At 40.4% G+C, this 14,052-nt stretch overlaps 1 protein-coding gene across 4 annotated transcripts; it reads right to left on the reverse strand.

Annotated features, from left to right (window-relative positions):
• Positions 1–773: 773 nt before the first annotated feature.
• LOC134668803 (protein LSM14 homolog B-like) lies at positions 774–13,923 on the reverse strand. 4 transcript variants are annotated; one of them, XM_063526255.1, is made up of 9 exons: positions 13,669–13,923; positions 12,747–13,157; positions 9,522–9,628; positions 5,542–5,827; positions 4,910–5,094; positions 4,148–4,320; positions 3,549–3,692; positions 1,677–1,834; positions 774–1,127 (listed from the first exon to the last, which is right to left on the reverse strand). In XM_063526255.1, exons 1-9 carry the CDS (start codon positions 13,787–13,789, stop codon positions 1,120–1,122), a joined length of 1,593 nt encoding a protein of 530 aa, XP_063382325.1. In that variant the 5' UTR covers positions 13,790–13,923; the 3' UTR covers positions 774–1,119. The 4 variants fall into 4 exon arrangements, with proteins under 4 accessions (XP_063382325.1, XP_063382326.1, XP_063382324.1 ...); XM_063526256.1 differs by having other exon boundaries at positions 1,677–1,852; positions 4,148–4,290; positions 13,669–13,922; XM_063526254.1 differs by having other exon boundaries at positions 1,677–1,852; positions 13,669–13,922.
• Positions 13,924–14,052: the final 129 nt, after the last annotated feature.

A 14,052-nucleotide genomic window follows, 5' to 3' on the forward strand; every position in this document is an offset into this window, starting at 1 on the left:
GATTTAATTGAGTATAAGAATCTGCGGTAAAAACTTGGTACAGCGTAAACATGAGGCGACGATCATCATAACATTTACTATGTCTGGTAAGATGCGCGGCACCGCCGGCAGACAGCAGACCTACTATCACATTTTATTTACTCTATCACTAACAATAAAACAGTCAATAAAACACTAAGTCATCCAATTATTTTCATACATTTAGAGCTAATTTTACCATCGTCATGCAACTGGCAGATCTCTTTTTATCTTATTTAATCTGTGATGACCGTCAGCCAATCAACTTTACATGAGAATGATAAAATTAAACCCTTCACAATTTTCTAACATGTTACCACTAACACATAAGTAGGGCTGCTGTATTGTCATTGCCAAGTTTTAAAATTTAGTGGAAGTGCAATGACCTTCGAAAACAATAAAACACATTCATATTTATCTAAGTTTTACAACTTTAGGCACAAACTGCGCACAAACGAAGCTCGAGGAAAATATATTTTAATTGGGCATGTTTATAAATAAAGTCTTCAATTATACTATGTCGGCTTCAAAACTACATAGCCTCGATACAATGTACAGGAAGGCGTTCCGGTCGCCTCACAAGCACCTGACATTCTGTTCGGTGAGCTTGCGACAATACCATGCAATTTGTTTATCCTCTAGCCGCCCAAACGTCAAACCTTGCATAGCAAAATTAAATTTTATTTTATCACACAAAGTATCAAATTAGAATGGAACAGGAGACCTTTTTATAGGTCTCTGGGCGGCTAGAGGTCATAGATGCCAATGCTTGCCCAATATCCCACTCCATCACTCGTATACTTACAACATACTGCGCCGAGCGCGCCTGGACAATTTGTTCGATCTCGCACGTACGGGAATTTCCTTCTTGCTCCTTCCATTATTGGATACAACACTATCACACCAAAGCAATGTCCTTCAACTATATTCATTCCGATATAACTTCCCGCAGTAATCTCCTTTCTTTAACCTTTCTATCAATTTACATCTATAAAACACTTTAATCACCGACACACTTTTCCGTTACTTTTCCATTTGTGATTAGTCCTCGCGACAATAAATAAAGATTCGATATTTGATTCACTTCCCGCGTGGCTCCTCCTACTTGGCTGTGGACAAAACAAACCATACTTAATTGAGATCAGATATGTGCTAAAAGTATTTTATGACTTTTTTGCGTCATGCATATAAAGAAACGTTAAAATAAAAGCTAATTATTATTATTAAAATTAGTTATTTAGTGATTTTTCATTTCTCATGCTCTGAAAAAGGGTCATTGTTGTACTAAGGTGTGCAGAAAATGATACGTTTCTGCACTAGAGCATTTTAGGTTCCAAGTAAGATTTTTTTTTTACGATAAGCAATTGAAATTTGTTATACAATTTTCATTCTGATATTTGACTCCCCATAGTTTTGCCTAAATTATTAATAAAAGTACCTTCAAAAAATACTATAAAAATGTATACGTAGTCATGTTTTTAAAAAAAGCACATGCATTTTACTTTCCTCGTATTCGAAATGAAAAGTAGAGTGTTTAACTCACGTGACAGGCATTTCAGCCTCGGACTATTGGCGTTCTCACGCAGAAATGAGTACCTTTCATACGTTGGTTAACAATCTAGTATTAGGTGACATTATAGTGGTGGTACATAACATACCGGCAGCGGGGGTGGGCGCGGGCTGCTGCTGCTGCGAGGGCTGGTTGCGCGGGCGCTGCGCGTGGCTGGGCGGCTGGTGGTTCTGGTGGTTCTGGTGGTTCTGGTGGTTCTGGTGGCTCTGGTGCGGCCGCCCGCGACCGCCGCGCATCGGCCGCCAGCTGGGGAAATACGACATGCTGCACGTTACTTATAGTCTACTGCTCCCCGCTATACTACTACAATTTTACAACGTTACGGAAACATAAGGGTTATCCGCAGATGGTCTAGAACGCAAAATGACTAGTGTGTTGTTATGTCTAAATCGCAATTTTATTAGTCTACATCGCAAACGGTCTAGAACGCAAAATGCCCGAATTATTTTTTCCGTTTTATCTTAACTTTATAGCGATGTCGACTCCGCGGGGCTCCTATTCTGTGCTGTTTGGCCTTCGGCCATTTGAAGATACCTAACGAACCTAACCTACCTATGTAAAATGTGGTGATATAAAAAGTGGGCATTTTGCGTTCTAGACCGTTTGCGATGTAGACTAATTGCGATTTAGGCAAAACAACACACTAGTCATTTTGCGTTCTAGACCATCTGCGGATAACCCAAACATAAAAGAGTGGGTTTGTTAAGCCCGAGATAGAAGGCGCGCAATAATGACGCTGCTGTGCCGTGTCATCCGCGCCAAAACACTGATCGGTCCTCGGACCATGACATGAGCCACGCACTGAACGCACGCTCGCAGAGGCGACCGCCGCCCCAACTTGCTCTTTTAGTTGGTGAGTGTGGGTCAGATAGGTCAGAAACTAAATTTAATCTACTTTCAAATTGCCGATTGAGCTGAAAATTTGCACATGTAAGTCGTGTGACAATGCAATATTATGGTACTATTGAGCTGATCTGATGATGGAGATAGGAGATGGCCATAGAAACTCTGTGATGAAACAACGCAACCTAAATGTGTTAGGGGTTTTCAGAATTCTCGGTGAGTAATAAGTTGCTTGTGGTAAGAAAATTAGTCAAAAAATAAAGTTTATGTCAAAAACTTATTTTCAGTGAGGTTTATTTTTACTGTCATGTTTCAATGGCTAGCACCTTTATACTTCCTTACTTTACTAAACTAGAAGGCCGTTTAAAACATATACACATTGCTGCAGTTTTACGATTCAATGCGGAATAAAGTCACTTAGCGATAAGATATCAGTGACCTAGAACTAGAACCACTTTATAATAAACGATTTTAGGTCAATAACTCTTATTTAATAAGAATTGGTAAACATCATAAAAACATTGCTGTAGCTTGTACATGTACTCGTATATTGTATACAGATTATTTGTATAGCACTGGACGGTATATGAGAGAAGCAGTGGTAGCCGAGTGGATATGACGTCTGACTTTCAATCCGTAGGTCGCGGGTTCAAATCCTGGCTCGCACCAATGAGTTTTTCGGAACTTATGTACGAGATATCATTTGATATTTACCACTAGCTTTTCGGTGAAGGAAAACATCGTGAGGAAACCTGCATTGCATACATCTGAGAAGAAATTCAAAAGTGTATGTGAAGTCCCCAATCCGCATTGGGCTAGCGTGGGGAATATAGCCCAAGCCCTCTCGCGCATCAGAGGAGGCCTGTGCTCAGCAGTGGGACGTATATAGGCTGAAATGATGATGATGTTGATGATGACTGGACGGTATTCGGTGGACTAAATATCACTTTAGGGTGAGAATCGTTTAGGCTGGCGGAACAACCTTAAGGCTGAGGTGCAGATGTAAAATTGACGAAATATAAAGTGAGCCGATCTTGTTCAAACTTGTCCGAGAGATCGGCTCACTTTATATATCTTCAACCCTACTCGTAGTTGTAGGTTGTGTGTGTGTACTCACGGCTGCAGGTGCGGGTTGTGCGGGTTGTGCCGCCAGCCGCCGCGGCCGCGCCACAGGCCGCGCCGCGCCTGCGCCACGCCGAACGTCTCCGAGTTCAGCTTGCGCTCCGTACGCCAGTCCGTCCGCTGGCTGCGACCCTTCGATCTGCACCAGAACATATTATATTATTAAAGGAGCAGAGCCGTGACGGTCTATTAACGCGCGAGGCGGTTTTAGATTCATTCAAGTTGCGGGCAGAAGAAGGTGCGGGCGCCGTACGCCTGCCGCCCCTTCCCCGCCGCCCGCACGTCGTCCCACCCCGTCGCCCCCGTAGCGCGCAGGCGAGGACTCAGTTAAGCGGTCGGTCTATAGATACTGCTTTGATGGGAATTTGAACGCAAATACCATGCAATTAGTTGCTAGTTTCGTCACTCACCTCTCAACCGCCTCACAGGAGATGTTATCAAAGAAGCTCTGCGTCTTGTCATAGTCGGAGTACCCATCATCATCAACCTCGGGCTCACCAGCGCCGGTCTCGTTGCCAGAGTCGTCTTTTCTGTCCAATGCGCCAGAATGAACTTAAATACCATACAATTACTTGCTAGTTTTGTATCACTCACCTCTCAACCGCTTCACAGGAGATGTTATCAAAGAAGCTCTTCGTCTTGTCATAGCCGGAGTACCCGTCGTCGTCCACCTCGGGCTCCCCAGCGCCGGTCTCGTTGCCGGAGTCGTCCTTCTTGTCCAGCTCGCCCGCGAGCTCCTGCGGAACAGTCGACGCTGATTGTAGATCCTGATTGAGTGTATAAAACGGGAACTTTACAGTAACTACATAATTTTGATGATTTTTTTTACACTTTAGTAGTAGAAAACAGACGAAAGGTTCCTAGATCTTGTTATATTTGAAGAAAAAATAGGGTACTAAGACTTTTAAATATTTGGAAAAGAAATTTAAGATTTTAGTGTATTCACATTTCATAACGTGCGTGAAAGAAAAAAAAATCGTAGAAGCTTTCTATTAAGTGTATAGATTCACAGCAACTGGGTAATTCTTCTAACACAAACAAATGATCCTTTCAATATTTTAATCAAATATTTCACGTAGAGATAAAACTCAGAGCAAGATCTGAGTACATATCTGTCTCTGGTCTGTATGATTAGTTGGACCATAGTTTAATAATCATTACACCATATAAAACATGGTCCCCCGCCGCGTCTTCTGTTTGTGTGTTTGTATGTTCGCGATAAACTTACAAACTACTGAACGGATTCTTATGCGGTTTTCACATATCAATTCGATTGAGGAAGGTTTAGGTGTATTAATTTGTTAACCCGTGCGAAGTCGGGGCGGGGTGCTGTTATGGAAATAAAACGTGAGTTACCTCCGGCTTAGCATCATCAGAGATCTTGGTCTTGGCGAGCTGCGTGCGCAGCTCCTCGAACTCGGTGTTGGCCTGCTCGAAGTCGTAGTCGTTGTCGAACTTGAGCGGGTTCTTGCTGCGCGGCACGAAGCCGCGGCCCGTGCCGCGCGAGCGCCCGCGCCAGCCGCCGCGACCGTAGCCGCCGCCTGACGGACCGAACATACGTTACAATCAAACTACCAAATACAGAGACTTACGCAATGCGCATACAGAGCCTTAGCGTTTCCACACAGAACGAACCACGGCATTGTTGCGCGTGCATTTGTTTTAAGCACGGCATTTGCACACAGACCGAACTGCTTAGCGTCTATTGAATAGGCTAGGAAATGACTAGTATAGAACTATAGACGTTCCTCGACCGTAGGCAGCGCGCGCATTGTTCGCGGCAGAGTCGCTCGGTATCGGTATTTCGGCCATCATTGACTATTATTTTATTTTGGGTTTTAAGGGTCTATAGTTTATATTTAAATCCTCTTTCAAATAAAATAAGTATGCCGAATTCACAATGCAAACACGTCCCAAATACGCAGGTCAACATAAGCACAAACATTGATAAACAGTCTAAATAAAATGTAATAGAAAACGAGACGTACCTCCGAACTGTCCTTGCTGGTGATGATGCTGATTTTGCTGGTGGTGCTGGTTCTGCTGGTGGTGCTGGTTCTGTTGCTGGTGCTGGTTCTGCTGCTGGTGCTGGTTCTGCTGGTGGTGGTTCTGGGCCTGCGGGTGCTGGGCCTGGTTGGGGCCGGGCGCGCCGCCGCTGGGGTAGCGCTGGCGGTTGCGCGAGGAAGTACGGTTGCGGGGTTGCTGCTGCTGCTTGGGGTTGCTGCCGCGGCGGCTGTCGCGCTGCTGCCCGGACCCGCTCGCGATAGAACCCGCCTGGTTAATAAACAAGAGAGTTAATAAAGACTGCAATAATAGTTGGAGGAGGCCTTTGCCAACAGGCATACTGAACTACGAGAAATAATCTAAAAAATCAATCCAAGCAAACAGTTCAAAGTTCAGAAGAAGAGGCTATACAAATAGGATGGAAGGTCCAGGACCGCGAATATTCCTAAGGGCTGATTTAGACGATGCGAGAACTCGCATGCGAGTTTCATTACATTGCGGGTTTGATCGGTCGATTGAATTGGGCGTAACCATCAGTCCGCAATGTAACTAAAATCGCACGCGAGTTCGCGCGCCGTCTAAATCAGCCCTAAATCGAAATTTGTCTTTCTAACCTGCCATCCATCTAGGTTTCGATAATTTGTCCAAGTTATGTAAAACCTAGAGCACTGCAGAACATACTTATAGAATTCTAAACCTAAATACTGAAGATAACTCGAAGAGCTATTTCTAAAATAATTGAATTTTAATTACTACAGGAGAAATTACCAATCACCGCAAAACACTAGGAATGCATCAATCGAATTCAATTCGATAAACTCGAAGACAAAATCGTTACACACGCAATTATAACCATTTGATGACCTAAGACATTCTTAGATAATTGTGTGAACCTTTTCACTATTTATCCACGTAATCATCATGCTGAGTGGGGATCCTATTTTAGCGTCCTAATCTGTTTTATGTCTGCATACTTTTCTTTTTTTTACATGTACTATGTTGTGACGTTAAAATAAATGTATTTCTTCTTCTTCTTCTTCTTCTTCTAATAGGGTGTAGACAATAGGCCTTTAATACTTTGTATAAAAACAAAGTGAGAAAAAAAAAACCGGGCAAGTGCGAGTCGGACTCGCGCACGAAGGGTTCCGTACCACAATGCAAAAAAAAAAACAAAAAAGCAAAAAAAAAACGGTCACCCATCCAAGTACTGACCCCTCCCGACGTTGCTTAACTTTGGTCAAAAATCACGTTTGTTGTATGGGAGCCCCATTTAAATCTTTATTTTATTCTGTTTTTAGTATTTGCTGTTATAGCGGCAACAGAAATACATCATCTGTGAAAATTTCAACTGTCTAGCTATCACGGTTCGTGAGATACAGCCTGGTGACAGACGGACGGACGGACGGACGGACAGCGAAGTCTTAGTAATAGGGTCCCGTTTTACCCTTTGGGTACGGAACCCTAAAACAATTCCTGTCACTATCGCTACGAAGCCTATACTGTAGTAATGATTGTATCCAAAAATAATTGATTGTATCAAATAAAGTAACTACGAAATTCTAAAATATCTGCCCCTTAGTTTGACATCCAAAACAGATGGCGATGTACTGCGCCGTATGTTTTTTATTTAGAGTTAGACCAAGAAAAGTCTGCAGCGATTTTGATAGCCCACGCAGTGCAAGTGTTATTTATAACTGTCAAACTTCTATCAAGTTTTGACGTATATGACGTAGAATTTTCATTTCATTACCATTTTCATTTTTTCTCACTTTAAAAACACCTACACACAAAAATAATATGGTTAGTTAAAATCGTTCCTTTCAAACTACGATAACTCAAAATGTTGTCAGTGACTATTTAGACATGATCTTTCCGTGTACCCTTCATTTATCTCTAAAACAAATTATGAGCATAATGATTTTTCACAAACCCAGAGAATAGAGCCTGTTATAATATAGAGATTATATTATAACAGGCTATATTTAGTCTTAAGTACACACATACACAAACACACACACACAGCTCCAGTAACTTAATCTCCAGGAAATTGGATCTTTCATGGGTCATTTTACAAACTTCCACACAAAGCCAGTACAAACAACCGATGTACAGTTAACAGTGTGTGTGATGGATGGTACACAGACAGTACACATACAGTGTACACGCATGTATGGTTACATAACTATGGCAAGTGCGAGTCGGACTCGCGCACGAAGGGTTCCGTACCATAATGCAGAAAAAGGCAAAAAAAAAAACGGTCACCCATCCAAGTACTGACCCCGCCCGACGTTGCTTAATTTCCGTCAAAAATCACGTTTGTTGTATGGGAGCCCCACTTAAATCTTTATTTTACTCTGTTTTTAGTATTTGTTGTTAAAGCGGCAACAGAAATACATCATCAGTGAAAATTTCAACTGTCTAGCTATCACGGTTCGTGAGATACAGCCTGGTGACAGACGGACGGACAGCGAAGTCTTAGTAATAGGGTCCCGTTTTACCCTTTGGGTACGGAACCCTAAAACAATTCCTGTCACTATCGCTACGAAGCCTATACTGTAGTAACGATTGTAACCAAAAATAATGATTGTATCAAATAAAGTAACTACGAAACTCTAAAATATCTGCCCCTTAGTTTGACATCCAAAACAGATGGCGATGTACTGCGCCGTATGTTTTGTATTTAGAGTTAGACCAAGAAAAGTCTGCAGCGATTTTGATAGCCTACGCAGTGCAAGTTTTATTTATATTATAACTGTCAAACTTCTATCAAGTTTTGACGTATATGACGTAGAATTTTCATTTCATTTTCATTTTTGCTCACTTTAAAAACACCTACACACAAAAATAATATGGTTAGTTAAAATCGTTCCTTTCAAACTACGATAACTCAAAATGTTGTCAGTGACTATTTAGACATGATCTTTCCGTGTACCCTTCATTTATCTCTAAAACAAATTATGAGCATAATGATTTTTCACAAACCCAGAGAATAGAGCCTGTTATAATATAGAGATTATATTATAACAGGCTATATTTAGTCTTAAGTACACACATACACAAACACACACACACAGCTCCAGTAACTTAATCTCCAGGAAATTGGATCTTTCATGGGTCATTTTACAAACTTCCACACAAAGCCAGTACAAACAACCGATGTACAGTTAACAGTGTGTGTGATGGATGGTACACAGACAGTACACATACAGTGTACACGCATGTATGGTTACATAACTATGGCAAGTGCGAGTCGGACTCGCGCACGAAGGGTTCCGTACCATAATGCAGAAAAAGGCAAAAAAAAAAACGGTCACCCATCCAAGTACTGACCCCGCCCGACGTTGCTTAATTTCCGTCAAAAATCACGTTTGTTGTATGGGAGCCCCACTTAAATCTTTATTTTACTCTGTTTTTAGTATTTGTTGTTAAAGCGGCAACAGAAATACATCATCAGTGAAAATTTCAACTGTCTAGCTATCACGGTTCGTGAGATACAGCCTGGTGACAGACGGACGGACGGACGGACAGCAGAGTCTTAGTAATAGGGTCCCGTTTTACCCTTTGGGTACGGAACCCTAAAAACCTACCATGTAGACTGTGGCACAAATCTTATATGTAAAATTGTAATTATGGAAAAGAGCAGAGGAAATTAGACTAGTTATCCATAGATAGACGTTAACCTTTTGAACGCCAAATAGGCAATTGACGTCAACGCAAAATTGTGACAACGACGCCAAAGATTATTTATTTACAAAACTAAATTTTACCCCTGTGGCGTCAGTGGCACGGCAAATGGATGCGTCGTTTGGCGTTCAGAAGGTTAATTAACTGGAACTCTGAATATATAATAAATAATAATTGTGTTCTATCTATTACCACGACCTATCCTAAATTAAAATGTAAACAGGCCAGATACAAAAGGAAGTTAATGTATTGAATTTGATTGTTCATAATGTTCATTTACCTGCGTGCCTTGATCAGCTGTAGGGCTCTTCCTATGGCCCACGGCAGGCGTTCCCGACCTCGAAGTGCTCTGCTGAGATCCTCCTCCAATAAGATCAAGCATCGAACCTAAAAATAAAAAAAAGTTAACTCGTGATCTACAATATCTATAGTCCGTTTTTTTTAGCATTAGAAAGAACTTCGCAGAAGTAAGCTTGTGGTTCCAAATCCGGCACTTTTAGCGGTAATAATTTGAAGTAAATTATATGTATTGACCATGCTACATTAGATAATTCAATAATTATTAACAATTCAAGAGCCTGATAAAAACTGTACGCTTACTTCTGTGGATTTCTTTCTAATGCTAAAAAAAACGAACTATAGTGATAATTATTTTTTGTATTGAAAGCAAATGTGATGGACCTAAGGAGCCTAACTCAGACAAGCAACAGACCAAGTAAAATGCGTTTTGCGATTTTCGATTGAGGTTAGTTTTAACCCTTTAATTGCCACAATTCATATACCATACCAATTCTGAGGTGTTTACACAAAAATGTGTACTAGAAAGTATTTGGAATCTATATTTTCTTACAGAAAATTTCTTTTTCTTGTAACTGCATTGGGCTGTTCTAGCCATAATCAGATGGTTTGTTTGTTTTATTTTTTAAGTTTACGTAAGTACTATTTAGGGTGGTGTTCCACTGAGCACCATCACCAGTTTACGTGGGGGCTTATTGTCTATGGTCATAGGACAATATTGAGATGGAAAAATGTTTAATTTACATAAATTGTTCAAGTTCCCATCAATCCCATAATCTGTATGATCAAAAAAGTAAAGTTTCCGAAACAACACAAAATAATGAAAATTCTACAAGTATTAAAAGGAATTTTTGTAATAACACACTCTTTCAGTATGCCAATGTGGTACCTATTGACCCTATTTTAATACCCCAATATTTGTGACATTCAAAGGGTTAACAAACCAATTAGTCAGATCATTCAGATTTTAGTAGTCTATTAGAAGCACTAGTTTTTTTTAAATAACACCAGGCACCCTGTGGTAAAATTATATTAGTAACTAAGTGAATGTTTGTAGCAGAAAGATTAAGAATTACTTGTGAGTAGTTAAGGTGGTTCGCCTAGGTTACTCAAAACTTAACTCTCGCTAGATGGCACCACTTTTGCAAAATTTCAGGTTTTATTTTTTTGTAAAATGGTCATGGTATTTGTATACTTAAAAGTATGTTTCGCGCACTCTTTAAATAAATATTGAACTATTAAAATAAACATTGAATACTTCATTGTGCAAAAACCACCTTTTTAATTCGACGGAGTGTTGCTGTCACGCTTTTTCCTACTATTACTCACACATGCAAACAGTGTTTCCGTGATCCTTGTAGTAGACAATTTCACACAACGTAGGTAAGTATGTTGCATTAGCGTAACGGTATGTTCGTGGAAATACGTGCAAGAGTATTGGGGTTCAAGACTGGTGCGAGTAGGTAATTTCTTTTTGTTTCTCCTTTGTGTTATCTTACCTTTAAACGAGCAATTATTATATATATGTTACTGTAAAAGCCCGAAGTACGGCAAAACCTAGGATTTACCGGTAAAACCTAGGTTTTACCGATGCCGATCGGTAAAAGCCCGAAATGTTAAATCTTACTAGTTTACTTTGGGCTTTTACCAACACCGATATGGTAAATCCTAGGTCTTACCACGGCGACCGGTAAAGTTTGAATCATGCACTGATTCTTTAGATTATTAGATGAAAAGTAGGTAGGTTTGGATCTCCCGGTTCTGCTGAAGGTGAAAGAGAACTCTACTAGCCTGCCTCGTGGCTAGGCACCCAGGTTTAGGTATAGTTAACTTTAAAACCGAATCTGCAGCTGGCTACTGTATTGGGTAATAGAAACGCGTTCCGTATGTGTTTCGCTTTCCAGATGACCAGGGTGCCTAGCCAAGATGCCAATGGTTTACGCTCCGTAGCGACCGAAGCGCAGCCGTGTCTGTCGCATTAATATGGCAGAGTGATAGAGAGAGGTATTACCCTAACGTTCGCTACGGAGCGAACGACTGGCATCTTGGCTAGGCACACAGATTTAAACGCTTTTTAAAAATCAAAAACTATTACTTATGAAAGCAGAAGAATATAAATGATCGTATTTGATTTATAATTGTTACATATTTGCCGTAACTTATTTTTAAAATGTGTTTTTCAATTAAAAGACACGTCAAGATTGTTTACCTTATTTCTAATGCTAAAAAAAAAAAACTATAGTAATAATTGTGTTTTTCATTCATAGACAAAATCCATTATTTTTAACCACAGGAAATTTTATACATTTCTTTTTTATTGCAGTGAAGATGTCCTGATTGTAAAAATAAGAGAGATTAGGTAGAGTATAATTTCTAATTTTCTTTGTCAAAAATAAACGAATACGTGTAGCCCATACTTAATCAATCGATTTATGATAATAAGAAAAATTAAATAAATAAAAAAAACAATACGAAATTTAGATGTAACAAAAATACAAAAAGTTATGTTCCAGCATACAATGACTGGGGATCGAACCGGGAATCTTCCGTTTGTAAGCAAAAAAGCGACTGTTTGCATAACACGCCATGATAGTTCTTAGCTAAGCTGACGAACTTCGGGTACTTATTCTCGCTTAGGTCAATTAAGTACCTGTCAAACGTCAGTGTCAACAAAATTGCACTAAACATGACGGCACTCCAAATACGCGCCGTGGTCAGCCCGGCAACGTCGGAAATGGTATGGCAACGTCGCAAATGTATCTGTACACGACATTTGTGACACACACATACGTAAAATTGATGAAAATTTAACTATGATGTTTGCATGATTTCTGTATGAAACATTGTTTTCCTGTTAATTTCGCGCAAACGAATATTCGAAGGAAGATAAATGCGGAAATATTTATGTACTAATAGTGTGTAGTTACTTAATGAGCTTTGATTGAATTTTGTATGAAAAGCGAACCACCTTAATCACTAATTATTACTGTTAGTTAGATGTGGGTAGACAAATACAATGGTGAATGGCATTAATTACTAAGTAAGCTAAGTAATACATGAGCATGCATATCATGATTAGTTTTATTAATGGTTAGTTCCAAAGCAGACACTTGAAGCATAGAAAACTGAAAGCATCTGCTTGAGAAATGACAAAAATCGCAATGTAGCATCTCTGAAAGCGGTGGCTTGAAAATAATCTGTTGAAAACCTTGGTCTTTCACTTGGTTGTGGTGGATCACTCCCGATCCGATAGGAGCGGTCATGGGCATGTGCTGCGTGGGCAGCTCCACCGATGTGTGCGGAGACAACTCACTCGTCTTGTTGAGTGAAGCGTGCACACTTCCTGGGAAACCAGCCATGGGGTGGTACTGCGGGTACTGGGTCTGGCCGATGACGGGGTGGTTGAACTGCTGCGGGAACTGGCCCGGCGCGGCGCCGCCGCCCAGCGACGGCGGCACCGACATCTGCATGATCGCCGGGTCATTAGGGAGCGGGGGGACATTGTTCAGAACTCTGATATCCTTGATATCTGTGCCCCGGAAAAGGATGTAGTCATACACCTGGCTCTGAGGAGCGACTGGGAATTGCGTCTCTCTATCCTCAGTCCCGAAGGATCGCACTGAAAGAGACAGTATTTAGTTAGAAGCAGGTAACTAAAAAACATTATTATGAAAAAAGCTTTTCCAAGTTCCAATGTTTAACCTTTTCAATTTAAGTTAAAATAAGAAAGGGCCCGTTGGACAAAGGAAAGTAGTTGTTTACGAGGGAACTAACAGCATTATCAACGTCATCAAAGCCAAGCGGCGGTCACTAAACTTAACATTTTCTGAATGAGGGTAGAGTTAACTACATTTGCCACGTTATAAGGCAATGAATCGGCATTTCTTTATAGGAAAATGCTATTGAATGCAGTAATTTTAAATTTTGTAGTTTTCCAATAAACAATGATACGCTTCTAAAATAATAAAGGAGGGAAAAAATTCGGAGCTCTCCGGAGAAGTAGGCAAAAGGTCGGACGATAAATTACATCATCAATATACTCGAAATACAATTAGAAAGTGATTACGAGACAAAAAAAGGAAAATGCTATGAAGTATAATACGACAACAGAATCCATTTGTCAAACTTACCACTAGCCAAAGCGATGGTACATTCCTGAGGATCGACGGTGAAAAGTCGGCCTTCGTAACGTATGTCGGCTTTAGATATTAGGCTTATTTTGGAGCCCAATTCAGGCATACCAGAACTCATAATGTCACTTTGAAAATTAACCTCCGATGATAAAGATTTTCAATGATTTCGTCAACCATGAAATAGCAGCCACCGAACAAAATGACTGACGGTGACGGACGAAAAGATGGCAACAACTGGCGGCGTTTACAAACAGCTGAGGTAAATATCTATTTTATAACTGGCAACACAATGATATAACGGTTAAAAAAATTGATGTTGTTAAGGTCCAAGCGAAACTAAAACGCCAATAAATATTATCAAGCTTTTAATATAATAATATT

Source organism: Cydia fagiglandana, chromosome 11, assembly GCF_963556715.1.
Source record: "Cydia fagiglandana chromosome 11, ilCydFagi1.1, whole genome shotgun sequence".
NCBI lineage: Eukaryota > Metazoa > Arthropoda > Insecta > Lepidoptera > Tortricidae > Cydia > Cydia fagiglandana.